We start from the raw sequence: 27,508 nt of genomic DNA on the forward strand, positions 1-27,508 counted from the left end.
TTGGGTTTACACACACATAAATGCATTCATTCCAAATACTATGACTTGATTGATGTGTTTACTATGTATATAATCATTATCTTAGGAATAGGTTAATAAGACAATGTTTCTGAACATGATTAATCATTTGACTTACCTTTGATTTGGTTTTCCATTGTAATCCCTGAGGCCGAGGGGGTTCAACCTGTGGCTCATGGGCATATTTGGTTCAGAATGGCTATGAACTTAGCCCAACACAAAATCGTAAATTTACTTAAAACATTATGAGAGTTTATTGTGATTGTGTTGCGATGTATTTAAGGTGTGGCCTAAGGCAACTCTTCTTCTTTCATTGTGGCCCAGGGATGCCAAATGGTTGGACACCCCCTGAGCCTAGGCTTTTAGGAAGATATTTTGTTTGATGGAAAAACTGGGATGATGATCATTCAGACTTTTTTGAGCATATAACTATGTCCTTGGCACTGCTCTGTAAGTTTTACATCATTCACTCATCATCATAATGGCTTTATGAGATAAATTCCACTGCAGATGTGGAAACTGAGGTGCAGAGGTTAAATGACATGCACAAGGTCAGTAGCTGTTAGACTTTGGCATTGGGGGGGCAGGTGGCGCAGGGTGTCTGGGCTCCAGATTGCTTCCCCCTGACTACTGTGCTGCGTCTCTTTGCTATAGAATAGTTTTTGACAGATACATGCTAAACTAAAATAATGTTTAGAGGGAAAAGAGAGTACAATTAGGAAAAGAAGTGATTATAGGCTTCAGTGAAAATAGGTTTTGTGACTGAGTGGTGGAAATTGGCAGTTTTACTGGTACCCAGGAAAATTGTCTTCTGGGTTCACTTTTGTTACAGAATTATTTCCTAGGCCATTTAAGAGAGGATACTTAGGGCAAAATTGGTAAATACAGCAAATGCTTTACACATCTAATCATTTCCTTTAAAGATAATGTACTGAATCAGATACTTCCCAACTTTACTGTGGGGAACTACCAACCTCCATTTGTTCATAATCATAGAGGTTAAGTTAATGAGAAAGTAAAGATGGCCACTACAACGGCTTGTTTTCTTTCTCCCCATGCATAATAAACAATTTCTCTATAGCAGGTGGTATTTTGCAGCTGCAAACAGATAATGGGGGCATATGTCAGGTTTTTTATTTGGAGCCTAGGGTTTAATCTTGTGTCACTGGGCTAATTTATTTTTAAATGTAAACTTTTAACTAATTTCCGGACTTTAGTTATTATTTGTAGTGTTTACTTGAGATACAGCTATTCTAAGGCATACCGTTCTATTACAGATTAATAAGAATTTTTGCCTTTATTTTAATCCTGTTGCAAGAGGCAGAATTAACAGGAGAGGTATTTAGAAATATATTTATAATTCTTATAAACTAAATTAAAATGTTTTTTTCTTAGTTAAAAATTAGATTTCCTTTCCAAACAGGGTGGTACAGTATTTGGGACCTTGTGGTGCAGGGGATCACAACCTGCCGTCCTGGAACCTGAGCTTCAGGTCTAGGCTCTGGATTTTCAGATGAGTCCGTAACTCCCAAGAGTTTAAGGACCAGTGGCTCAGTGAGATGTGTAAGTTTTTAGAATCAGAACTCATGTAAAAACATGTAAAACATTTTCAAGTTATTGAGGATTATGCACCTTAGCATCTAAATCACTCCCTTGATAAAAATAAGGAGTTTAGGGTCATAGCATTAACGCTGACTTTGGCCTACAGGTTGATTTAGGCCCTCTGGGAAATTTATATCTTGTATACCTTTAAAAGAGTGTTTACAAATTAAGTATAATTTAGTAAAAAAGAATTTTTTAGACATATAATACTCTGATAAAGAGCCTAGGATTTAATCTTGTGCCACTGGGCACAAGTGTTAGATATTCCAGGTTGATCCAACTTCTCTCAAGTTAACACAGAACTTTGATAGTAGTATTTTCCTTGAATTCTATTTTGTAGAGTTACATGATTAATCTTTACTGAATTTATATTCAGGATATACCACAACTCAATTTATAAAAATAAATAATTTGTGGAGGTAGGTAGATGCTCAGTGGATGGATTGGTTACCATTTTTTTAAAGTGTGATTTTAGTATATTTAGTTAACATAATTCAAAACAATATTCAACCTATATCTGTTAGTTTATAAGCTACAGTATAAACTGGTATATAAAAATTACAAATTAAAATCAGGTTCTTTCAGACTTTTAGAAAATTTAAAGAGTTTGTCTATTCAGATGAGACAATGCCTAGATAGTCCTAGAAATGGACTGATTGTGTATGTTCATTACTCTTAGATCTTGATGTGTAGTTACAGCTTGTGTGTAAGAGTGTTCCTCAAAAAAAGTGTGATTGAAACAAGGAAAATTACTACTATAGTTCTGGAGTATAATTCTATGAACTAAGTGCATAAGTACTAATGCTTTTTAGAAATAGCTTCATAGAAGTAAGGTGAGGAAACCCAGAATTCTTTGTTTCAAACACCTGTTTTCTAAAGAATTGCATTCTAGTTTTCTTAGCTTATAATAGGATTTACAATGTTGTAAATTGATTTTAATTTCAAGAAAAATCAGTATAATATAGTCTTCCAAATCTAAATGATAGCTCATTTCTTTTAATAGTAAGAAAACTTTTTTTTGGGGGGGGATGCATATTAAGAACCATTCATTCCAGTTATATCTATGAGGCTGTCTGCTTTGTAGTAACACTTCACACCTTGAGAAAAAGTACTCTTGACATTTTCAAAATTGATAAGCTATATAGATGGTCAAACTTTCTGAGTAGTCATTTTTAAAAATGAGGGGGGATGTTATTTAAACACTGTGATATATTTATATAATTTCTTAAGAACCTTGGGGAAAAGCATTAGCATTCATCAGTATGAGTAATCTTTAAAATTTTGACTAAAAAGTTAAATGTAGCTTAATTAGAAATACTAATGTTCTAGTTTTATAGGATATTCATTACAATTTTTAACATATAGTCTAATTATTTTGACATTTTATACTGTATAAATTCATACTCTTAACCATGTAATCTATAAATGGGTTCTTTAAAAAAATCACTTAGAAACATGATGGATGAAAAATTTATACAGAGCTCTGAGCTGCCTGTCAGTCAAATCTAACCGATACTTTGAGAGGCTTTGGTGAGTGTCTACACCTAGTCACCCTTAATCCATTTTGAGAAAAGGCTGTAGTTTTGTATGTCTATAACGGAAAGTAGAACTACATCACTTAAGGAATAATTTAAATACTTTCAGCTTTGCATTAGCTCCACTGGTATTAATTCAGCATTAAAGGCTTTGAAGAGTAGGAGCCAACCAAGCGTTAAGGACCACACACTGCCTTGCTTTTTTATTCCCTAATCATTTCAGAGCCAACAAGCCTTTCAGCGATGCTCATTCATCTCGAATCACACACAGACTTTCCTTTCACTTCTTCAAATTCAAGTATTCCACCTTAGGTAATTTAACTTTCCTCTTAAATTATGGGCAGTTATTATAAATCCCCTTTAGAATCTGTATAGTCTCCATGTACTTATTTTATCCTCCCCTAAATTAAAGCTTCTTCAAGCATTAATATCCATGTTAACATTAAATGTCCACTGTCATATTTCCCAAATAAGCAATTGCTTAAATACATTATCCTTTCCCTAAAATTTCATTTCTTATTTACAGTGGCTTTGGTAGAGAAGATAATGTTGCAGTGAACTAGCAAAGCAGTCTTAATTTCCCCCAATTCTATGCTGTAAGTCTTTAGTAACAAAAAGAATTTTACAGTGAACACTCACATATCCACTACCTCGTTTCTACAATTAAGAGTAAATTATCACACATATACCATCCATCAGTTTCTTCTCTAATTATTTTGAATTTAACATAGTAAAACTTTGAAAACTGGAATGTTCATAATGGGGCATTCTAGTTAGCTGAAGAATGATCAGAAAACCTTGGCTGAGTGTCTTCCACAAAAATTTCTGTCTTGATTTTGAAATTCAGAATCTGGTTTTCAAGCATCATATACAGGAACTTAATAATAGATGGCTAAGGAGACTAAGCTGAATGTAGTGACTAGGACTCTTGGAAAGCAGATGGAAAAGGACAATCCAATCTTTGATGCCTTTTAAAAAAATTTTGAACCCTGGCCATGTGCCTCAGTTGGTTACAGCATCATCCCTATATGCCAAGGTTGTGGGTTCCAACAGACGCATAAATGGGTGGTACAACAAATTGATGTTCCTCCCTAAAAAAAGCCATCTGCCCCATACCTACAGAGAATCCTACCTAAAACTTTCAAGAAAGTTTCAAAGATTTTTTTTTTATGTTTAAGATAGTATTCTATAAGGTGTACTTTGAAATTTCCTTTTGATTTAAAAACTAGTCCATGAGCCCTGGCTGCTGTAGGTCAGAGGACTGAGCCCGGGCTGTGAACCAAAGGCTCACCAGTTCAATTCCCAGTCAGGGCACATGCCTGGGTTGCAGGCCAGGTCCCCAACGTGGGCCATGTGAGAGGCAACCACACACTGATGTTTCTCTCCCTCTCCCTCCCTTCCCCTCTCTCTGAATAAATAAAAAAATTTTAAATAAAAACTAGTCCATGAATTACATGATTTGTGCTGACACAATTTTGCCTCAGACATACTTTCCCTCTGTGGGGATTTTTGAAAGATTCAGATTCAGGAGTGTAAGGAATGAAATACAAAAAACAACTTGGAGAAGTTAGCTCAGGAATCAGATGCTCAGCAAGGCAGGCCTGTGATTTTAAAATACATTTAGTTCAGCAATGTCCTTCGAAAATTTAAATACATAGAGGATGAGGCTTTTCAAACTTAACTATAAGAATGTGATTTCTTCAACCTGAAATAGCTATCAGTTGCATAGAGCATATGGGAGTTGGAGGGCCTTCCACCCTCAAGGATAATGTTATTCAGCAATATGAGAGGGCCATTAGGAGAAGGGAGATGTACAAAAATAATTATAAATAATCAGTTTTACCCATTTTCAAATCTTGGACTGAGAAAAGGGAAGGAAGCTTTATTCCTCCTTTTCACTAACTGGACCTCTTATCAGAGTTCAGAACTTGTTACAACTGTTGACTAACAGGGTGTTACAAGTAGGTATAGAACCACCCACCACTTAAGTTTCAAAGTAAATGCTTTCTAATTCAACTAATTTACTATGATGTTGAGAGTCCATAGGAGGCAGAAAGAAATGGTTAAGTATACCAGTAAATATGTTAAGGTTTATGAGAGTAAAAATGAGAGGCTATAGGAAGACAAAATGTTTCAGTTCCATTTTCAATGTTCTGCTTCTGTGCAAATTAACAAAGCTACACACTTAGGCCTGACCTATCTGCTACTCGCATTTCCAAGTGGGGATATATCCTACATGCACCTCAAAGTTCAACATGCAGATCCAAAGTATCTTCTCTGTAATTCTGATCCCCCTCCAGTTCTCTTAATTGCTAGTTTTAGCTTCCTAGCTGCTCGGTTCTTAATTCTATTTCCCAAACATCTCCCAAAAAGCCATGCCTCTTAAGTTCTTTCCGATGTTCTTTAGGCTCTTTCCTCTAATTTTAAACCACTGAAATACCAAGTGGTTGTCTTGTCTCAAGCCCTTTCCAAGCTGTTTACACAGGGTGGGACAAAAGTAGGTTTACAGTTTTTCTCACTCGAAACGCAACCAGCTTTTGCCCCATCCTGTATTCATGTTTTGTTTTTGAAGTAGTAGTCCCATTCCCTTGCTCATGAACCTTTGATGGCTCTACCATACTTACAAGATTAAGTGGAAACTTTTCAGCATGACATTCAAGGCCCTCCATGTTACTACAATATAGTCTTCCTTGCACTTCTCGAGCTACTAGATATAGTCCACATCTTTTAACTCATTATCTCCTTAGACTTTCCTCTGACAGTTCTTTTCATGTCAAATACTGTTGAATATTTTAAGGCCCAGCTCAATGCACCTCCTAAAGGTGTCAGATTCCCAACTAGACTTTCGCTTAGTCACTAGCTTGTAAGAGAGAAAGATGACTAGTTTTTACCTCTTCAGGCATTTTGTTGTGTATCAAGGGGGATATAGCCTGTACTTCAGTTACATGTTATTTCTTGCTTACCTGCCTATACTGTTAACTTTTAGCTTAGTTAGGCCCCATATTTGTACAGCATAGTAGCTTTCCATTAAAATACTGGGATGAGGTGACTATAATACTAGGCCTAAAAACAAACACTAGTCCTGATAAAATGTATTACTTGCTATAATGTTTTTATAAACCCTCCTAAAGTTTACATTTTAACTTACCACCTTTTAAGTTTGAAAGAATAGCTTCTGTCAACCTTGTGTAATCTGGCCTTTTATTCCCTTTTTCCTTTATTTGCCTACAAGGAGGATGCTGATACTTAGCACGAAGATTCATGTAAATAGAAGCAGCTCCTTCTATAGTATCATCAATGGCACATATTTAGTTTAATACACTTGGTATCAAATTATATAGATCCTAAAAGCAACTTCAGTATTGAAATACTAAGCATATATTGATTTGTTCTAGTGGAAGTGCCACTAGAACATGTGACAATTTTTTCTACTTGCATACTCAACTTATAAGCCTTTCAGCTTACAAGCCCCCTTTCAGGCCACTAAAATTTAGGCCTAAAGCTGGTGACTGCAGGCACGTTTACTTTATATATCCACAAAAGCAAACAAGTACAGGAATATTGGGAAAAAAGTTACAAGAGACTCCAATTGAAGAAAAATGAAAGTGACCGCATAGTTGAGTTGTACTATGGTGTAATGCTGAAACCTAACCTCAAGGTAATGGTATTAGGAAATGAAGTTTTGGGAAGTAAGATGTGAGGGCAGGACCCTTAATAGGATTGGTGCCTATGCAAAATGAGCCCCCCATGCTCCCTCTTGCTTCTCCCACATGAGGACATAGTGAAGACAACTTCTAATCCTGACTGCTATGGCTCAGTGTGTTGGCCAGTGTCTTGCAAACCAAAGGGTTGCCAGTTAAATTCCTGACTGAGGCATATGCCTAGGTTGCAGGCCAGGATCCTGGTTGAGGCGGGTGTGAGAGGCAACTGATGTCCCTCCCTTCCCCATCTCTGAAAGTCTAAAGGTGAATAAAAAACTTAAAAAGATACCATCTGTTAGGAGGGCCCTCACCAGACATCAAATCAACTGAGCTTCCCAGTCTCTTGTATTTTGTTATACCAGCTCAAAAGGACTCATGCTGCTGAGTAGTATTTTACTGTAACACCGAAACTACTTGTTCATACCTTTTTGCTAGGCATTATCTATAGTCTGATTCAACCAATTTTCTTCACTCTTCAAACTACTAAAACCTATTACTTTATAGCTATTTCCTTATGTTGTACCTTTAAGAATTTTAGCCATTCTTATCAGTTGCTTCCCTTAGAAAGTCTTCACATACATCCGTGTATGTATATACACACATAGATGGAATGAAGTATAGCTCTCGACATACAAGAACAAAGAATGTTATAGCCAGTGCCAGTAATGGCTGGCTGAGTTACAGGAGTTTGCTGCATCTGTTAAGACAGCAGATCTACTATTTCTGATTTTGTGGCAGCTGTAACACAAGTTACCATGCTTCTTGTACTGCTCAGTAAGTAAGGTGCCCACGTCACTACCCACCTTTGTAGAGCTGGAAAGTTAAGTGTCTTCCTCCCCTACCATGTGGCACAGGAAGGTAAGGCCTAAGGCTGTCATGCTTACTTTCCTAGAAAGGATAGCAGCACCTTTATTCTACCCTACAGAATCCTGTGCACACCCTCTTAACACCCTTTTTCCTTTCATGTCTAAATACTGCCCATTCAATAAAACTTCTCTAAGATAAACTTAACTACCATCACTCATTATCAATATAAACTAAGTAAATCCAATGGTCATTTCTTTCATTGAAAATGTATGGTACAGTCAAGTCAAATATTTTCTGTAAAAGTTCATACATGAATATATTCTAAGTTATAAATTGATCAGGTTTACCTTTAACCACAACCATTTCTGTTTGTAAGATGGGGAATTTCTCCCTTAAGTGGTACTAATGTGAAATTACCAGCCCCTCTAAATTCTAGAGAGAAGGGACAATTAGCATAGCTAAAGATGTTTAGCCAGTAAAGTGAAAGTTAAAATCCACCTCTTAGTGACACATTCAAACATGAAAAACAGGCACACACAAAGAGTCCAGACTAGTTTAAAAGGGGGGAGGAGGGGACCAAATTATTATTTAAAAATTTGATTACAACCGATTTTGTTGGCATTAACATTAGAGGTATTTTAAATTTGAATGTGGGCAAACCAAAAATCCGAGATTAAGTTTGGTAAACATGAGAACAGGAGTTTTCCAGTAATTACAGGTAAAAAGGCAGAAATCAATTTAGAGAAACATAGACAAATCTCATGTTTACAATGATTGTGCCACAGATTTAAAATTCAGTAGTGCATCAGTAAACTGTTCACATTTAGATCTTCACCTTAAGATTTGACAGCTGTTTCTTGAAAAATCTCTTGGTACCTTGTGCAAATAAATTGGTCATCCATGTGCCTTAGCACACACGTAAAATTTCTCCATTGTATATATACAAAACACCTACCATTTGGGCAGGGCAAAATACACTTTCATAACAAAACTATAAGTACCTCTCAAGTATGAACAATATACACATAATACATGGTATACAGTATTTACAAAATATAAAATATAATACAAGCTGTTTGTAATTTTTTAAACTCATCTTTTGCACTTGTAAGCTGCAACAAAGGAAATTGCCATTTCTGTACCAGTTTTCTTTCAAGAGTCCAGAAATTTTGGAAAAATTATGTTTCACATACATACTGAAATCCAAGACCTAAGTTTGAACTTTTAGGAGAGTTTTTAAGTGTACCGCCATCAATTCTCTATTTTGGTTGGAATTTTCAATAGTGCTTCCCATCCAGTGACTGGGCGGCTTTGGAAGAACACTAGGAGAAGGTGGATCACTAAATTTTGCCCCTGCATAATTTTCCTTTTGGCTCACTTCAGTTAAAAATGCAGATTTCTTCAAATGCTTTTTTTTAATGTTCTCAGTATTTTTGAAAGACTTTTTTTCCTGCTTCTGAATTATATCAGATGAAACAGAATCCTGCCAAAAGTTATTTTCATTTCTTTTTGCAGAGGTGATCTTGGTTAGTGGTAAGTTATATTTGCTTTTCTGTCTGTTTATCTTTGGTTGTTCACACAAGTGCATACCATGAACAAGCTGCCCGTGGGGAATGGTAATTTTCTCCGATTTTCCTATGTTTGATATTAAAACCTACAAAGACAAGAAACATAAATGTGAATATAGTCTCATGATAAAAGCCAGTCATTAACCTCACCTATATAGCTAATATATATGTCATATATGTATTTAAAAGTTACCCTGGACTTTATTTAGTCCACTGTCTTGGTTAAAAACAGAGAGGCTGGCTGCACTTATCACTGTAAGTCCAAATATGCACATACCACCAAAAAATATAATTACCACTGCTACCAGTGTGCAATGTATAAGCCCGTTCTACAACGTCAAAGTAAAAACCCAAAGTAACCCCAAGTCCATGTTCCTATAATTCTAAGGAAAAGTAATGCCAACTGGTTTCTGATAAATCAGTGTTTCTACAATAGGATGTTGCCAAGAAATATTTTCTAATGCTTTCAATTTTGGTTGGTTGAGAGTATGGTGAAAATAAAACTACTATTACCTCTAAGACAGATACTTTTAAAAAGTTATTTTGGAATAAAAATTTTACTAGCAGGAGCTAGATTTTAGGTGAAGTTGTTTTGGTAATGGTTAGTAACTAGCTTCTAAAAATTTTTCAGATACCTAAATACTAAACTGAAACCTCAAAGTACTGAAATACTTACCACTTTTATCATCTTTTCCAGTTACAACAAATTGGGGGGAAAAAAGTTTCCTGCCTGCCCCTACTTTCTGGTTTCACAACTGCTTCAAGAACATGACCACACATTCTAGTCACTTTCTTAACTCAAGTGATCCTTATAGGAAGGCACTGCCAGATGAAAAGTATGAAGTAACAATCCATTAGATCATATGGCCCTTCCAACACTTGTATATGAAGTGGTAGGGAAGCAGAACACAAAAACAGAAAGAACACAAGGTAACACTCCATGTCATAAGGGAAACTGCTAGCAAAGTTTTCTGGTTTTAACACATTTGGTGGGGGGAAGGAATCTTATTAACCAAGAATCAAGAAATGCAAAAATTTGCTTTTGTTGTAATATTTCAGAACCATGGAATTTTGAAACTTGAAAGGAACCTAAGAAGATAATTTAAGGAATTACAGCAAAGAAGTCTAATTTTTCCAAGGGCACAGCTTGGTAACCTGCAAAACTCTCAGTACAACAGCCTTTCAAAAAATGGCAGTAACTTAATTTTCATTTCATTATTAAAGCTTAAGTCAACAAAACGTTTTATTTTGATATAAAGGTTACTTTCATTTCAAATCATTTTAGCGTTTTAATTCCGTTTACGTTTTTATCAATTTTACCTTAGTCCAACAGCAATTGGACAGCATGACGTCAATTCCCCTGATAACTCTTTCGACAATTTCAGTCCGAACACAAGTAATAAAACCGCTTTCTACTAAGAAATCCGGTACAGAACAGTAAAAACTGTTAAATAAATAAATTCTGTTCATCTGAGACTAGGACACAAAATATATCGTTTCAAAGAGGCAAGCACTCTGCTGCCACTCCTGTCAACTTTGAAAAGTTAAAGTGCAGCTAAGTAGGTCGGCCACGCGAAGGGCAGAGCCCCAGTTGGATCGGCGCCCTAACAACTCAGCAAAAATCCAAGCCAAAAGGAATCCAGCCCGTGTAGCCCACTCCTAATCGCTCGCTTGGGGGGGGGGCGGTGAGTGTACACGAGTGTTGCTCCCTAGTCTTGGAGCTACCCATCGTCAGCTGCCCCGACCTTTCCTCTAATACCCCAACTCGGCCTTGCCTCCTTCATGAACGCCGAAGCGCCCCGCACGTAGCGCGCGCTGACGTCAGCCCCGCGGCCCCCTTCCCTCCCCACCCTACCGCGCGTCCAGAAAGCTGAAACCCCCTGGAACGACGCCAGCCTTCTAAATGCGGGCTGTTGCTGGGGCGCAGCCGCACCTCTCATTGGCTAGACCTCGGGAACCAATCAGTAATGCCACCGCAAGCCTCCCCCTCCCCCTCATCCCCCTCGGCAAGAACGGAGCAAGCGTCACGGAAACTTCCCTCCCGAGTAAACAGCCGCCCCTTATCCCGGCCCCCCTCTGTGCGGGGCCCCAAAACCCGGAGCCTGGCCGTGGCCATTTAAGGTCCACAATTCCTCAACGGTCCCTTTACCCTCTCGTGGAACTCACCTCTTTTCTAAATGAGGGGTGGCCAGGTACCGCAGGAGGTAGCGGACCAGGGCAAAGGCTCGCGCCCTCAGTTTCGGTTGCGGTCCCAGGAGCCGGGGCCGAGGCGGCAGCCTGGTCCGGGACTTCCTGCGCTCGGTTCCGGCCCGTTGAGCTCCGCCCGCTCTCTAGGCTCGGCCGGTGCTGCTGGTACTGGTGGAAGCGGTTGGGCAGCTGCCCTGCCGGGCTGGCCCGCACCTTCTTCTTTCGCCGCTTCTTTGGAGCGGCCCGAGGGGTGCCTCCCGCCGGGACCAGGTTGCAGTTGGGCAGAGGTGCTGGGGTGCGAGGCTGAGGGGTCAGACACGGGCCGTCCCCCCCTAGGAAGTGAGGGAGAAACAGGGTGGGAGGCAGTGCTCGGGGGTCCGGAATCCGGGGTAAAGGCGGTGGAGCCGAGGGTACCATCGGGAGGGCCCCGAAGTAACCGCGGGCGGAAAAGCCCAGGGGCGCAAGGCGGCCGCCCAGGATCAGCGGCTCCCGCTGCGGGACAGAGACGACGGTCATGGCGCTAGGAGAAAAGTGGTTCCGCAGGAAGAGAATGAGCAAGCGAAGCCAGAGATGAAGGCGGCGCGGCTGCTGCTAAGAGTGCCCGAGAAGAGCGCGGACAGGGACTCGGGCGGTGGCGGCGCAGCAACAAATAGCCTCGGCTCCAGCTCCAAGTGTTGTTATCGGAAGCTCCTCCCTGCAACCACCCACCTCCCTGCAAAAACCCAATCGGAATGCGACAGGGCCTGCACCCCCGCGGCTCCGCCCCCACCGCCTCTGAAAGACACACACAAACAACTAGCTTGCTGCAGAGGGGCACAAAGAACGCGCACTGCGCAGGCGCTGCCAACGGGCTCTTTGGGGAAGAGTCGGCCCCGCGAACAATGAAGTTCCTTTTCAGCCCCACCTCCCCCACCCTTCTCCTTCGAAGCCCCCGCTCCTCGCCCTCTAGGCAGAGGTCAGATTGAATTTGGTTATGGGTTTGGTGGGGTGAGAGGGAGGGAGAAGGAGTCCCCAATCACCTAGGCCAATGTCCCTGGGCAAGGGTTCTTTTATATTCCTAGCCCAACATAATAGCATTATCGGTTTTATTTATTTCAAAGTACATTATGGGGGTTTCTTTCCTAGCAATCGTGAACGAAATCAGTCCACATTTATAATTGGTCAATGTAGCTCATGTTTTTTTCATTTACTCGGATGAGTAAAAATGCTCGTTAGCCGTGGTGGCCGGAGTGAGAATTAAGGGAATGAAATTGATTGAAATTCGCCCCTTAATGTACAAAAAGTTCTCCATAAATCCGTAACTGGGCTTTGGAAATGTTTCTGCCTTCATACTTAAAGGACTGTGTGAGACTTTAGGATCGCAAAAAGGCGCCTGATACTGAATAAGAAGCAATGGAGGAGGCTTGAGTCTCTAAGGAGAAACTGAAGTAGCTCTTCAACCTAGTGTGTTTTCCTAGCTGTGTGTTGATAGGAATCTCACTCTAGTCGTGTCCCGGCCCTGCACTCGTTCACTCACTCGCAACAGTTGTGGCTATTTAATGAGCACAGACGCACAAGGAACTGTTCTTCATGTAAATTATCTCATATGTACTCAAAACTACTCCAACAACTAGGTTCTTATTTTACAGGAGAGGAAACAGGCTTAGAGAGGCAAAAAGTGCCTGTGAAACAGAGTAAATTAGTATTATAATTTGAACTCCAGTCCATATTTGGCAAGAAGAAGGTTTTAGCATCCATACTGCCTGCCAAACTAGATTGTAGGTTTTTAGAACACCCCAGTAATCTTACATTTCTCTGACAATTAGCTCAGTTGGTTAGAGCTTCTGGAGACGCCAAGGTTTCTGGTTCCATCCCAGATAAGGGCACATGCAAGAATCAACCACTGAATGCATAAATAAATGGAACAACAAATTGATGTTTCTCTCTCTCAAAATTTTAAAAAGTTAAAAAAAAAAACCCAAAACGTCTCTACCCACCACAGTCTTTAAGCAATATTTTTCATCTTTGTAGTACTGGATAAGTATCTTATGATTGATGACAAGGTTGGACTTTGTAGGGAATATGCAGAATAATGTTACTTAATAACTTTATACAAACTTTTAGCGCTACACTCTACCATAAATGATTATGGACTTTTATCATATTTGCTGGATTTTGTTCGCTTTTTCTTTCCAACACTTAATACATAGTAAGCTTCCCTGTTCATTGGATGAAAAGGAATCATACTTTTAGAACTGTAAAAGATCTTAGAGAACCTTTAATTTGAATTTTGGGGCCTGTAAATTGAAGTTGGGTTTAGGATTGGGTGAGGAAAATTGCATGGCAAAAGCTGGTGGAGAATATCAGGCAAAGATTATAAAACCTTGGAATGATTTAACTTGTTCTTTTGTTTTTAAAAGTTTCTACTTTTTCATGTTGTTCTCATTTTCTTTTAACCCTATAAAGGATTAGTCTAACCCTATGAAGTGCATTGAGAAAGGTTCTATTTCACATGTGATGTTTTAAAAGCCTCTAAAGATAAAGTAACTTGCTTAAGGGTTATACTGTGAGGCAGGGACTAAATCCCGAGAATTTCTAATGCCTAGTCCAGTGTTCTTTTTACTATATCCCAAGGCCTAGCAGGGGTTTCCAACCTTTTGGTGTCTCTGGGCTACACTGGAAGAAGAGTTGTCTTAGGCCACACATTAAATACATTAGGACATTTAATCACAACAAAATCTCATAATGTTTTAAGTAAGTTTACAATTTTGTGTTGGGCTGCATTTATAGCCATCCTGGGATGCATGTGGCTTGTGGGCTGCAGGTTAGACCCCCATGACTAGACTCTGACTTTATCTTAGGGTAATATAACATTGTCGTGGGGAATAATGTGTCTTCCAGGGTACTGCTAATTGGCAGTCAGTTCAGTGAGGCCCTTGATCAAATATACCTATTATTGGCCTGTGAGTTATTGTGTGTTACTTAGATTATCCTTTTGAGGTCTGAATGGTAGGCCTCCTGTTAGACCCTGGGTTTTGTATTTTTAAAAAGGTAACCTTGCAAGAGCATTTGAGATCTTGCTTCCTAGCATAAATCCTTGGTTTGGCTCAAAAAGTCTCTTCTAAAAATTTTTTTTTAATCAGAAAGAAAGGGAAGGGTAGGGAAAGAAACCTTGCAGCTGTGGCCACATGGGTGAATGGTGCTAAAATGGTGGCCTCCACTAAGAGACTGTGAGCTAGAATGGTCCACCAAAAGAGAGCAATCCAGGTTTTATGAATCAGATTATTGGATTTTATGTTACTTTTTATATATAATTCCTAAAGTCTTATGTTAATATTCAAACCTGGTTTCATCTGTGCGATATGATATAAAGGAAAAGATCAGATGCTCTTGTCTGAGCCCCAAGGGCCAATTGTAGCGGTAGCAAGACATTCCAAGGGTAAAGTAAATCTTGGGTGGTCTCTCAGGATTCTTGAAGCTTTTTGTTCCAGTGCATACCTTGGTTTTATTTTTGTTAATCCAACAGGTTTTTTTTAGAGGAATTTGTTTGTTTTTTAAATAAACCATAGACATTCAAGAGTGGAGAAAAGAGGTAAACACCACAGATAACAAAGAATTTTTAAAAATCCAAAGAGGTAAAGGCCATGTGTGAAATAAGCAGTTTACCAGCATAAGCACTTCAGAACCCTCTAAGTTCCTGTCCTCTCTTTGTCTCTTTCATTTCACTTCAGTCCTCCTACTCTCCCTTTCTCTGCCTTGAACATAATCTTTCGCTCCTCCTGCTCTGAATCTCTTTCTTTCCTCCCTCACTGTGACTTTACTTTCATTTCCTCTACCTATTGTGGCTTAAATCTTAAATGTCTAAGCCTCAAGTGACACCTATGTGAACAAAGGAACACTCCAATTTATACTTTACTCAATGCTCAAACTATTAGTCTTTCAAATCTATGACCTAACATTTCTCTAAGCAGTGAACACAACCAGGAAATCAAAATGTTTAAACTTAACAAATAAACATTTCCCTAACATTTAAGCATTGATTACAAACTTTACTTCATCAACATACTCTGGAAAGTTTAATTAAAATTATGAGGTTTTTATTTAAAAGCAAAAAAATATACACAAGTTTTCAGAATAATGAAATTTACACGGACACTTAAATTGCCTTTAAAGTATTATTACCATAGGTTGAGATGAATATCTTCATTACACCTACACTTAAACTTTTCTGGGGTTGCAGTAGTGTTACCATATATTTATTTCTTAGATCTTCCTAAGAGGATCAGCAGGCCCGTGCAGGTTGTGCTTTGCACAAGAGTGCCTGGCCGAAGGGGCGGGGGAACTGGAAGACAGCTCTCACTCTGCTCTTAAGGTCATCTGACTGGAAGCTGGACCACCTGGATGACAGAGGTGTGTCTTTTTCTTATTGGTACAAAGGTGTAAAAAGGACTAGTGGCAGCCCCAGGGTACAATAATATTAGGGGTACATAATTCTAGTTATATTATTATAACTAGAATATATTTATAACTAGGATATATTATATCCCTAGTTATAAAACCAAGAGAAGAAGCATGTTATTTGGAATAGCTGAGGTTTCAACCAATTGAATCTTAGTTGGGTCACAGGCCCAGAGTGCCTTCTGGCTGGCTCTCTTTTTACATATTGATAAAACTTTTCAAATCCTTGCCACTTACAGACTGTAATCCTAGCCTCTCCCAAAATGGTGTGTTTCTTTAAGATTTTATTAATTTATTTTTAGAGAGGGGAAGGGAGGGAGAAAGAGAGGGAGAGAAACATCAATGTGTGGTTGCTTCTCACTTGGCCCCCCACTGGGGACCTGGGCTGCAACCCAGGCATGTGCCCTGGACTTGGAATTGAACTGGTGACCTTTATGGTTTACAGGCCATCACCCAGTCCAATGAGCCACACCAGCCAGAGTACCCAAATGGTGTGTTTTTAAGGGTTCATTTGACCACCTTATAGAACCCAGCTTCTTATTATTATATATTTACATAGACTGTTTACAAACTGACTTGTCTCATTGTTACTATTAATAGGACCATTGAGAGATTTTATCTGTTATGATGCATGGACAGAGCCCACATAATTGCCGGTTGCTGTATTTTTCAGTACGTATGACATGCTATCATCTTGAAACACACTATTGAATTCTCTTTCTATTTTTACTAGGTCATTTTGGACCCCAGTGTTGATTTCATGTTGAATCTCCTTTTTACCTAGTTGTCAAATGATATGGAGTACTTCTTTCTGTTCTTGGTATAGTTAATATTTTTTGTTCAGGACTGCTTGGCTGATTCCCAATTCCCTCTATTCATTCCTCCCTACTTTCACAATTAGAGAAAAGTCATGTCTTATAAACTAATATAAGATTTTTTTAGAGATTTTATTTATTTATCTTTAGAGGGAAAGAGAAGGAGAGAAGGAGAGGTGTATCAATGTGTGGTCGCCTCTCGTGAGTCCCCTGCTGGGAACTGGCCTGCAACCCAGGCATGTGCCCTGACTGGGAATTGAACCTCGATTGTGTGGTTCACAGGCCCACGCTCAATCCACTGAGCCACACCAGCCAGGGCAAGGCTTTAGATTTAAAAAATCCCAAGACATATAACTCTATACTTATTAAACTTCTAAAAAATTAACATAGGTATTATCACATTCACTATCTTCTATAGCCACTACCTATTACTAAATTGTAAACTTCTTCCTTTGGAGAATTGCTAAGGACTTTCAGAAATTTACATAGTTTCAATTATCATTATTTTCCCTTTGTGCTCAAACTGTTAGAACTTGGCCAGTGAAAGACTTTTTTTGTCTTAAATATTTTATTTATTTACTTTTAGGTAGAGGGAAGGGGGGAAGAGAAACATCAGTGTGTTGCTGCCTCTCGTGTGCCCCACCCCCACTGGAGAACTAGTCCACAACCCAGGTATGTGCCCTGACTGGGCATTGAACTGGCAACCCTTTGGTTGGCAGGCTGATGCTCAGTCCACTGAGCCACAACAGCCAGGACCCGGTGAGAGACTTTTAAAGATGGTTCTACGGAGTCTTCAGCATTTCTCCCAAACATTTTTGAAAACATTCTTGCTTTAAAGTATTTTTTACTTTTTAATTGATTTGAGAGAGAAAGAGAAACACTGATTTGTTATTCCACTTATTATTGCATTCATTGGTTGATCTGTGTATGTGCTCTGACCTGAGATTGAACCCACAACCTTACCGTATTGGGGTAATGCTCTAATCAACTCAGCTACCTAACCAGGGCAGAACATTCTGGCTTTATAGAAACAACAAGATGATCCAGATTATCTTGATCTTTCTCTGACCCAAAACATGGAATGAGCTATTTTATAAGAAACCCTTGTTCCTTTAAATGAAGAGAAATATTAGCGGCAAAATCTGGGCATCAGGGTGAATATCAGAACACCACATGAGAACTTCTCTACCAATCCATCTTCAACATACACAACTGAATGTTCTGTAATAAACAGCCCTTCTCAAAGCAGAGGTAGAGAGTTCTGGTCTCACCATAGATTTTTAACTCATTTAATTCATTTTTGGAATCACCTTAGAGATTCCAGGTCCCTTTATACATAACCTTTATTTTCTTTTGTTTGTTAAAACATAGTTTTATTTTATTAACCAATGTCATCCTAATACATTTAATTTAAAATAAAAAACAACTCATTTCACATTAAAGCCCTTGTATTAGTCGATGATTCATGTTCAGTATTATTTAAACCATTTGCAGTTGTTCATTAAGTAAAGGAAAATACTTATTTACGTTCGAAATAAAACAGGTGTGGGGGAAAAGGAACACTGCATGAGTATGGATTATAATTAGGATAATATCACTAGTAGGCCATTTATTGGGTAAAATTGGAAGATATTTTTTTTAAATTACCACCCAGGGATATGTTTATTGACTTTAGAGAGAAAGGAAGGGTAAGAAAGACATTGACCCAACTAGGATCAAAACCTCGAACTAGGTATGTGTCCTGACCAGGATCAAACTGGCAACATTTTGGTGCACAGAACATCACTCCAACCTGGACAGGGCAGAAGACTTTTCTTTTTAGTGTCATGAGTCTACACCGATGTTTAAAAGAATTACAATTTAGGCTACTGGTCAAGATGGAGGCATAGGTAGGTATGCTTTGCTTTCTCACACAACCAGAAGAAGGATAACAACCAATTTAAAAACAAAAACCACCAGAAATGCCAGAAAATTGGACTGTATGGAAGTCCAACAACCAAAAAGTCAAAAAAGAAACATTCATCCAGACTGGTAGGAGGCACAGAGACAGGGAGCTGGGGCAGAAATGACTCATGGCAAGGTGGCAGCTGGTGACCAGCTGAGCCCACATTCACATTTGGATAAGCTAAGAGAACAACTAGGGAGTAAGACAGACTGCGCAACCCAGGGTTCCAGCGCAAGAAACTAAAGCCTCAAAACTTCTGGCTGTAAAAATCTGCGGGGGTTGTGGCACAGGAGAAAACATCATCTCACAGGAGAGTTCATTGGAGGGGCACACGGGATCCTAGAATGTAGAGAAGCCCATCCACCTAGAAATTAGCACTTGAAAGGGCACAATCCACTGGTGGGAAGCGGGCGAAGTGACTGAAAGTGGCGCGAGAGCCAAGCATGCAGCCTTGTTCCCTCGCTGACCCTCCCCCACATGTGGTGCCACAACGCAGCAAAGTTGGTTGCCAGCACCTGGTGAATACCTAAGGCTCTGCTCCTTACAACATAACAGGTGCACCAAGACAAAGAAATATGGCTCACATAAAAGAACAGATCAAAACTCCAGAAAAAACTAAGTGACAAGGAGATAGCAAATCTATCAGATGCAGAGTTCAAAACACTGGTTATCAGAATGCTCACAGAAATGATTGAGTACAGACAAAAAATGATTGAGTACAGAGGAAGAGGTGAAGGCTATACAATACAAAATAAAGAAAAATATACAGGGAACCGACAGTGAAGGGAAGGAAACTGGGACTCAAATCAACGACTTGGAACAGAAGGAAGAAATAAACATTCAACAAGAACAGAATGAAGAAACGAGAATCCAAAAAAATGAAGAGAGGCTGAGGAACCTCTGACACGACTTTAAACATTCCAATAACTGAATCATAGAGGTGCCAGAAGGAGAAGAGGAAGAGCAAGAAATTGAAAACTTACTCAAACAAATAATGAAGGAAAGCTTCCCTAATCTGGCAAAGGAACTAGACATGCAAGTCCAGGAAGGTCAGAGAGTCCCAAAGAAGTTGGACCCAAGGAAGCACACACCAAAGCACATCATAATTGCATTAGCCAATATTAAAGATAAGGAGAGATTTTAAAAGTGGCAAGAGAGAAGGAGACAGTTACCTACAAAGGAGTTCCCATGGGACCTATTAGCTGATTCCTCCAAAGAAATCTTGCAGGCAAAAAGGGGCTGGAAAGAATTCAAAATCAGGAAAGGCAAGGACCTACATCCAAGACTACTCTATCCAGCAAAGCTATTATTTAGAATGGAAGGACAGATAATGTGCTTCCCAGATAAGGTGAAATTTAAGGAGTTCATCATCATCAAGCCCTTATTATGTGAAATACTAAAGGGATTTACCTAAGAAAAAGAAGATCAAAACTATGAACAGTAAAACGATAACAAACTCACAACTACCAACAATTGAATCTAAAAATACAAAAACAAAAACTAAGCAAACAACTAGAACAGGAACAAAATCACAGAAATAGAGATCACATAGAGGGTAGGAGAAAAAGGTACAAAGAATAAGAAGCATAATCGGTAGGTACAAAATACAGAGGGTTAGGGTTAAGAGTAGTATAGAAGATGGAGAAGTCAAAGAACTTATATATATGAGCCATGAACATGAGCTAGAGGCGGGGAATGCTAGAGGGAGGGCAGGCGCAGGGTGGAAGACCTAGAGGAGAGAAAAAAATGGGACAACTGCAATAACATAATCAATAAAATGTACTTAAAAATAAAATATAATTTAATTGTAACACTATGAAATAATTTAAAACATATATTCCATTATAAAAAATAATTTTGTTCCCAACAGAATCTTTTAAAAATATATTTTATTTTTTTAAATTTACTTAATTATTGTTCAAGTACAGTTTTCTGATTTTTACTCCCATCCCAGCCCCCCCCAACAGAATCTTAAATGTTTAACTCCTCATTGAAACTGCAGTTGTACCCTCATGTATATCCTTTTATGTCTAACCAGTTGTCATTATTGCAGTCACATCATTAACCTTGGCAATCTAGTTACTTCTACTTTGTCTCTCATGTCTTTCTCTTCTTTTTATTTTTTAATTTTTCTTACTGTTCTCATCATCATCCTTATTTCATCTCCTCTTCCTCAACTATTAAAAGAATGGAACTGAAACATAATTCCTGGTCCACAGAATTTGGTGGAGAGTTATTATCTTTCTCATGATTCAAGCTCCTTCTAAAACTTGGGACATTGAGGCCCATTTCTACTTATAACAACTCTGGATTAAGTCATCAAAAATTTAATGCTTTGTGTGTGTGTGTGTGTGTGTGTGGGCATGTGTGTGGGACAGAATACACTCAGTAGAATATTGGCACATTTTTATTGATTTATTGATGTTACTTAAGTAAATAGTATTCTTAATAATTATTCCACAATTTTCTAATATAGTACAATTAGAGAGGGGCAGAGGACCACAGAAGAGAAGTAGTTTGCACAAGCATTTTACAATTATCAAGATTTAAGTAAAATTACTTCTTTAAAAAAAGCGTTATATAAAGTGTTACAGTTTTTTTCCCATTGGAAGAATTCACTCAGGTTACCTAAAGTAATAACACATAAACATAACAAAAACATAAAGACTGATCACACACCAGGCATCATAGCATTCTAGGAAAACTTTTGTCTTTGTAATTCAAATGTTTTATTGTTTATGCTATTACAGTTGTCCTACTTTTCCCCTCTTTTCCCCCTCCATCCAGCTTGCCCCCCAATTCTTATAATCAACCCCCACACCATTACCCATAGGTCCTTAATGTATGTTCTTTGGCTAATCCTTTCACTTTCTTTCAACCAGTCTCCTCCTCACTTCTTCCCTTTGATCTCTGTCAGTCTGTTTCATGTTTCCATGCCTCTGGTTCGATTTTGCATGTTAGTTTATTTTGTTTATTTGATTACACTTATAAGTGAGACCATATGATATTTGTCTTTCTTTGACTGGCTTATTTTACTTAGCGTAATAGTATAATCTCTTAGCATAATCTCTAATTCCATCCATGCTGTTGCAAAAAGTAAGAATTTCTTCTTTTTTACTGCTATGTAGAATTCCATTGTGTGAATGTACCACAGTTTTTTTTATCCACTCATCTTCTGATGGGCACTCAGTGTTTCCAAATCTTGGCTATTATAAATAGCACTGCCATGAACATAGGCATGCATATATTCCTAGGTTTCCACTCCCAGCAGTGGAATTGCTGGGTCAAAAAGCAGTTTCATTTTTAATATCCTGAGGAAATTCCATACTGTTTTCCAGAAAAATTTTTATACTCAGAACTCTTTGGAGGAATGGAAATTACAGTATAGTGCCTAGCAGACTTGAATGAAGTTTGGAAACTCAAAATTAACTCAGGATCCAGTGCAACCCCAGTACTCATATGTTTGTTGATTCTTACTCGAATGCCCTGTCACTGTTATGACTCAACCACTGCTTCTGTTAGTTTTCTGTGCATTTCTACTTCCACTGTTACTACCAGTTAACTCACCGCTTAAGTTCAAATTCCAGAGAGAGCACAACTGACTGGTGGAGTTTGGACTGGTCCAGACGGGATGATTAGATGATTCATCATCATCATCCTGGCTCAGATGGTGAGCCAGGCTGACAAGGCACCTATCAGGAGTCATTGGGGACCACTTCAGGGGGCACTTTGAGAAGTTTGGCCAACTCAGTACATTGTATAACCTACCTTCCAAGCACAAAGCATCCTTCTTCTTATACTTAGGATTCCAGGAATCCAAGTGAAGTGAGATAACCTATGGAACCTCTGGGGATTCTGACTTTTCTGGGAAAGCTGGATTTCTAACAACACTGTCTCATCATCCCTGATGAAGAGACAATGGACTGAGTAGAGGCTTTAACAAATGAGGCCTGTGTTCATCCACTTCATTTAACTCCTTTACTTACCTGCCTCTTTAGGCAAAGAAGCTTGAAACTCCTCCATTGAGTAGAGGCAGTGAGACAAATGGCAATGACTTACCTGTGAGGCACCCTAGGACTCAGGCTAAGGTATTCCGAGCAAATGGAATGGTGAACATGGGAATAAAAGCCTGAAACTTGATGACTGACATGAGTCTAGTGGAGAGACAGACAGGGTAGAAGTATGAGGGTGAGGAGAGGTCAGCAGCAGGGAGAGTGAAAGAGATGGCTCCCAGACTTCCCGTCTGGCTCATTTGGAGAGAAACAATAGCCTTGACAGGAACGTGAAAGTCCAAAAGGGGCACTTTGAAGAGAAAATTGATTTCTGTGGTTCAGTAAGGTTTTATTTGTGAGGTTCTTAAAGTCAAATTGATTGAAATTATTTTGCCTCTCAAAAACAGAAGAACCCCCAGATAATTAAGCTCTTTTACTTGCTTATGAACCCCTGATAGAAAAGGCATTCTCACTCTTGTTTAGTATGAAAACATAGAAATCTTTTTGCCTCCATAGAAATCACTCCCTCCAATCAATCTGGTTACTTTGGGCTATTTCATCTGACAGTTAAAGAAAATAAGACTTAAACTACTTCTAAGAAATTTAAAATAAATTGAGGAAAATGAATGGAAACATACCTTGTCAGATCTCTTGTATTTGTTCAGGTCCCAGAACAGTCAATTTAATCCTGTCTTTCTAGTCAGCTAAAGTTCCATAAGAAGAACAGCATATTTCACTTTTAGAAAATATTGCAGTGCCCCAATTTTTATAGTATTTGAACCTAGGGTTATGATAAAGTAGAATTTCAGACACTAGAGCTGTTTCAATTGTATGATGGTAAAAGGTTACAAAAAGAATAATTGTTTTAGAGAAATAAATGATTATAATTTTCAAGCCAAAGTGAAATTGTGCAGAAAATTTTTTTTTCTAGTTTGAAACCCCAGAACATAAAAAGAAAAATGAGATTTGGCCAATGATTTTCTGTTAATTTTTAAGAAATAACATTTCCATGTTCTTCTAACATCAGACAGATTTAGGATTTGTCCAGAACAAATCAATTGCCTGACTTATCTTTACTGCATCCTTATTTAATTCTTAAAAAATTTAAGATTTTACAAGAAGATAAAACTGACATTCCCCAAATTATATCATTTTAAAGTAATCCTGAACGCACAGAGAAAGACCAAAGGAATGTTCAGATTGAACAGCTGAGGGATAACCACCACCGATTTCACAGAGGAGCTCAGAATGAAGTTGTGATGTTGATATTTTGCCAAGATTTCTCTGAGATGTTGATTATGACTTGCAGCCAAATATGACTCATTGCTGTAAATGCTCTATCTAAAATGATGTTGTTAGATTTTTGAGTTTCAGGGGAGAAAAGAGGGTGATATTTTGGCTTAACTAGTAAGTTAACACATTACAGTTACTCTTCAAATGTACAAGTGCATATAATGTGGTTAGGGTAAATACTGACATCAGGGGTTCCTTAAGACAGAGCCTGGCCAGAGCAATCAGTATTGATGCCGATGAGCCAATAACGCATGCTTACAATCAGCTTCTTACTGTTATATATTCTAAAGAACACGCAGTCAGGCAAGGATCACCTGATTTCTGAGGAGCCAAATTAGAACTCTTTCTAACTCTTTCCAAATTAGAACTCTTACACACTGCTAGTGGGATAATACCACAGTGCAACTGCTTTGGAGAACGGCTTATCAATTCCTGAAAATGTTAAACATGGAGTTTTCTTTGTGACCCAATGATACCACTCCTGAGTATGTAACCAAAAGAATTGAGAACATATGTATGCACACAAACTTATACATAAATGTTCATAGCAGCATTATTTGTAATCATTAAAAGCTGGAAACAACCCAAATGTCCATAAGTATCAGATGGATATACAAGATTTGGCATGCCCAAACAATGAAATAGTGTTTGGCCATAGGAGGGAATAAAATACTGATACATGTTATATACAGATGAACCTTGAAAACATTATGCTCAGTGAAAGAAGCCAGACATAAAATGCCACACATTGTACAACTCCATTTATATTAAATGTCCAGAAAAGGCAAATTCATAGCGGCAGAAAGAAGATTAGTGCTTGCCAAGGGCTGGGGAGGAAAAGAGGAAATACAGAGTGACTACTAATGAGCATGACTTTCTTTTTGGGGTAAAAACTAAGTTTTCGTTTTGATGAAATGTTTTAAAATTAGATAGTGATGATTGTTACATAAGTCTATAAATATACAAAATACACTGAATTGTGAATTCAAAGTGTCAGTTTTATGGTATGTGAATTCATCTCAATGAAGTTGTTATATTGAAAACATGTATTATACTTTTTCTTTGAGCTAATAGGTGAAGTGAGTTCTTGGAGAGATATAGGATCTTCTGTTTCCAAGTGGAAAATTCCTGTCTGGCTCTCCATTAATTCATTCATCTGCTATTTTAACACCTGTCAAGATTTCCGTTGAAATACCACATCTTCCTTAGCTGGCACTGCTGCCCTGATTCAGGTAACAGCCCATGGAACCCCCTGAATTCCAAATAGATAAAAGCAGAGCTTCTCTGGTTAGCAATGATGTGGGGGAACTGGTATGTTAACATATGCTTTTATATGTAGTCCAATTTTGTTACACAATAGATAGTGAAACACACCTTTTTAACTGGGACCTTTTCTGAAAAATAAGAACCATTATTAGACCATAAACAGAGATACCTTTCTCTACCCTAAAATGATTAGTGAGACTTAAAAGAAAAAAGTAAGTAGGTCCCACCTTGTAGCAGTATGATAAATAGATATAGCTTTTAATACTATCAAATATGTCTTTTAGAAGGATTTGAAGGACAATTTCCATAAGATAAGTAGACATAGGGTGTTGTGTACAATGTCTAAAACAGCCACAAATATACATTTCCTGCTTTCAAAAAGCATATATACCTTCTTGAGGAGGTAAGCATTACATAAACAGTTTAATTAAATGATATAGTGTATGAAAAGTACATACTCTGGGTATACATTAAATAAGGCCACCAGAATTCACTCACCTAACTTGCATTCACTATAAACTTAAGTGCTTCTAGGTAAGAAATGCTATGTGAAGCTTGGGGTTAACTACCAAACAAGATAGTGGTTCCCAGGCACCTAAATGGCAGTGCAGAGCAATAATGCAAAAGACGTCAAAAGTCAGTATAGGACTAAGTGCAGTAGAAATGGTAAGGTTATTCCTTTGTATTTAAGAAACAACCTTGGACCCCTGGCTGGTGTAGCTCAGTGCACTGAGTAATGGCCTATGAACCAAAGGGTTGCTGGTTCAATTCCCAGTCAAGGCACATGCCTGGGTTGTGGGCCAGGTCCCCAGTAGAGGGTGTGTGAGAAGCAACTGCATATTGATGTTTTTCTCCCTCTCTTTCTCCCTCCCTCCCCCTTTATCTAAAAATAAATAAATAAAATTTTTTTAAATAATTTTTTTTAAAAAAGGAAGAGAAACAGCCTTGGAAATTCCCAGGTACAGAGTTGGAACTTCTTATCAGTTTATCAAAAGACTCCAAAGACTCCAGGGTGTGGCTCTTACCTTTAGTTGCAGCAGCACACAGTCCACTCACACCCATAGGGTCACTTGGGCCTGTATATACACACCCTTTCTCAGGGAGAGCTGGGCCACTTGCAGTGGAAGGTAGGTGGTATCTGGGGCCAGGCCAGGGCTACTGGCAGCTGGCTGCCTGTACCTTCCCTCTATAAATCCGATAGGCAAGTTACAGAGTGAAGGTGTTAGTAGTGGGGCTGGCCCATGGTGAAGGGCTTATAAACAAGAGTCTACCTGAAGCCTTCCCACCATGATGACAAGGCCACTCCACCCTGCTGAGTCTGAGAGCTGCACCTGGTAGATTCTGCTATCTTTCCATCAGTGTCTCAATTAATGTTGATAAAGCTGTGATCCTGCCAGTTAGGCCCAATGAGATACAGAGGTAGGTAGGAATATAGTTACGTATACCGGCTCCTCCCACTTTGAGAACCAGATCCTCTGACACACACCCAGCAGGGTGAGCTTCATTGTTTCCTTCCTTTTTGCAGCCCAGACACTGAGACATGTTTGTTCATAAATGTGCCTGAACTTCACAACCTCTTCTCCTTACTGAAAATGCATGACATGTTTTCTCCCCTCAGCCCCTTTCTAGGATGTCTAGTTCACTCCCTTCTCCAAAAAACCAGCACACTCCCTCAGGAACTTACATCTTACCTAATTTTCCTGCTCGGGGCTACCAGTTGTTTTTACATTGTTGAAGAGTTGTACAATCCTAAGCAAAGAGGCTGGAGGTAGAAAGAGTGAGAAACAGTCCCGGCCAGGTGCCTCAGTTGGTCGGAGCCTCTTCCCATATACCAAGAGGTTGTGGGTTCCACCCCTCGTCAGAGCATGTACCAGTCGAGGCATGTTCAGGAGGCAACCGATCCATGTTTCTCTCACATCAATATTCCTTTCTCTCTCTCTCTCTTCCTTCCTCTCTAAAATCAATAAACATATTCTAGGATAAGGATTTTAAAAAAGAAAAAGAAAGGATGGATAACTGGGACCCTGTTCTAATATCAGGGTCCAGAGTCCCTGGAGGGCTGGGGTTTCCATAACAACTGTCCCTGCAGGACAGCAGTTTTTAGAAGTAGTTGGAGAATATCTGAAGTCCCCCAAATTCTTTCTTTTCCAGATACGTGTCTGTGTGACACTGAATTTCAACCAAAACATATCACAGCAGATTGAGTGCAGAAACAGATACGTAAATCCATCTGCCTTCTATTAAGTCAGACACAAGAGATTTGCAAAAAAGCAAATGCCACTCCTCTTGTTAACTTTTGTTTTAGAAAATATGGCTATGTTTTAGATAAAAATGTTTTTATG

At 38.8% G+C, this 27,508-nt stretch overlaps 1 protein-coding gene and 1 long non-coding RNA gene across 4 annotated transcripts in view; one reads left to right on the top strand and one right to left on the bottom strand.

Annotated features, from left to right (window-relative positions):
* Positions 1 to 8,217: 8,217 nt before the first annotated feature.
* PNRC1 (proline rich nuclear receptor coactivator 1) lies at positions 8,218 to 12,064 on the bottom strand. The gene is made up of 2 exons (XM_037131226.2): positions 11,398 to 12,064; positions 8,218 to 9,317 (listed from the first exon to the last, which is right to left on the bottom strand). The coding sequence occupies exons 1-2, from the start codon at positions 11,932 to 11,934 to the stop codon at positions 8,874 to 8,876; spliced, it is 981 nt and encodes a 326-aa protein (XP_036987121.2). The 5' UTR covers positions 11,935 to 12,064; the 3' UTR covers positions 8,218 to 8,873.
* A 42-nt stretch (positions 12,065 to 12,106) lies between these two features.
* LOC128627350 (uncharacterized) overlaps positions 12,107 to 27,508 on the top strand; it is a 33,023-nt gene continuing 17,621 nt past the window's right edge. For 2 of the 3 annotated variants that reach the window (XR_008391521.1, XR_008391522.1), the window contains exons 1-4: positions 12,107 to 12,373; positions 15,665 to 15,807; positions 16,456 to 16,527; positions 17,257 to 17,342. This is a non-coding gene — a long non-coding RNA (uncharacterized LOC128627350). Of the gene's footprint in view, positions 12,374 to 15,664; positions 15,808 to 16,455; positions 16,528 to 17,256; positions 18,415 to 27,508 lie in introns of those variants that run through there. The other variant, XR_008391520.1, reaches the window with a different exon arrangement.

This window comes from Artibeus jamaicensis, unplaced genomic scaffold (assembly GCF_021234435.1).
Source record: "Artibeus jamaicensis isolate MK-2021 breed Jamaican fruit bat unplaced genomic scaffold, CSHL_Jam_final contig_387, whole genome shotgun sequence".
Taxonomy (NCBI): domain Eukaryota; kingdom Metazoa; phylum Chordata; class Mammalia; order Chiroptera; family Phyllostomidae; genus Artibeus; species Artibeus jamaicensis.

Coding starts and splice junctions, on each gene's coding strand:
- PNRC1 (XM_037131226.2), bottom strand. CDS start 11,934: ATGACCGTCGTCTCTGTCCCGCAGCGGGAGCCGCTGATCCTGGGCGGC. Junction 9,318..11,397: donor ACCCCTCATTTAGAAAAGAG/GTGAGTTCCACG, acceptor TTGTCTTTGTAG/GTTTTAATATCAAACATAGG.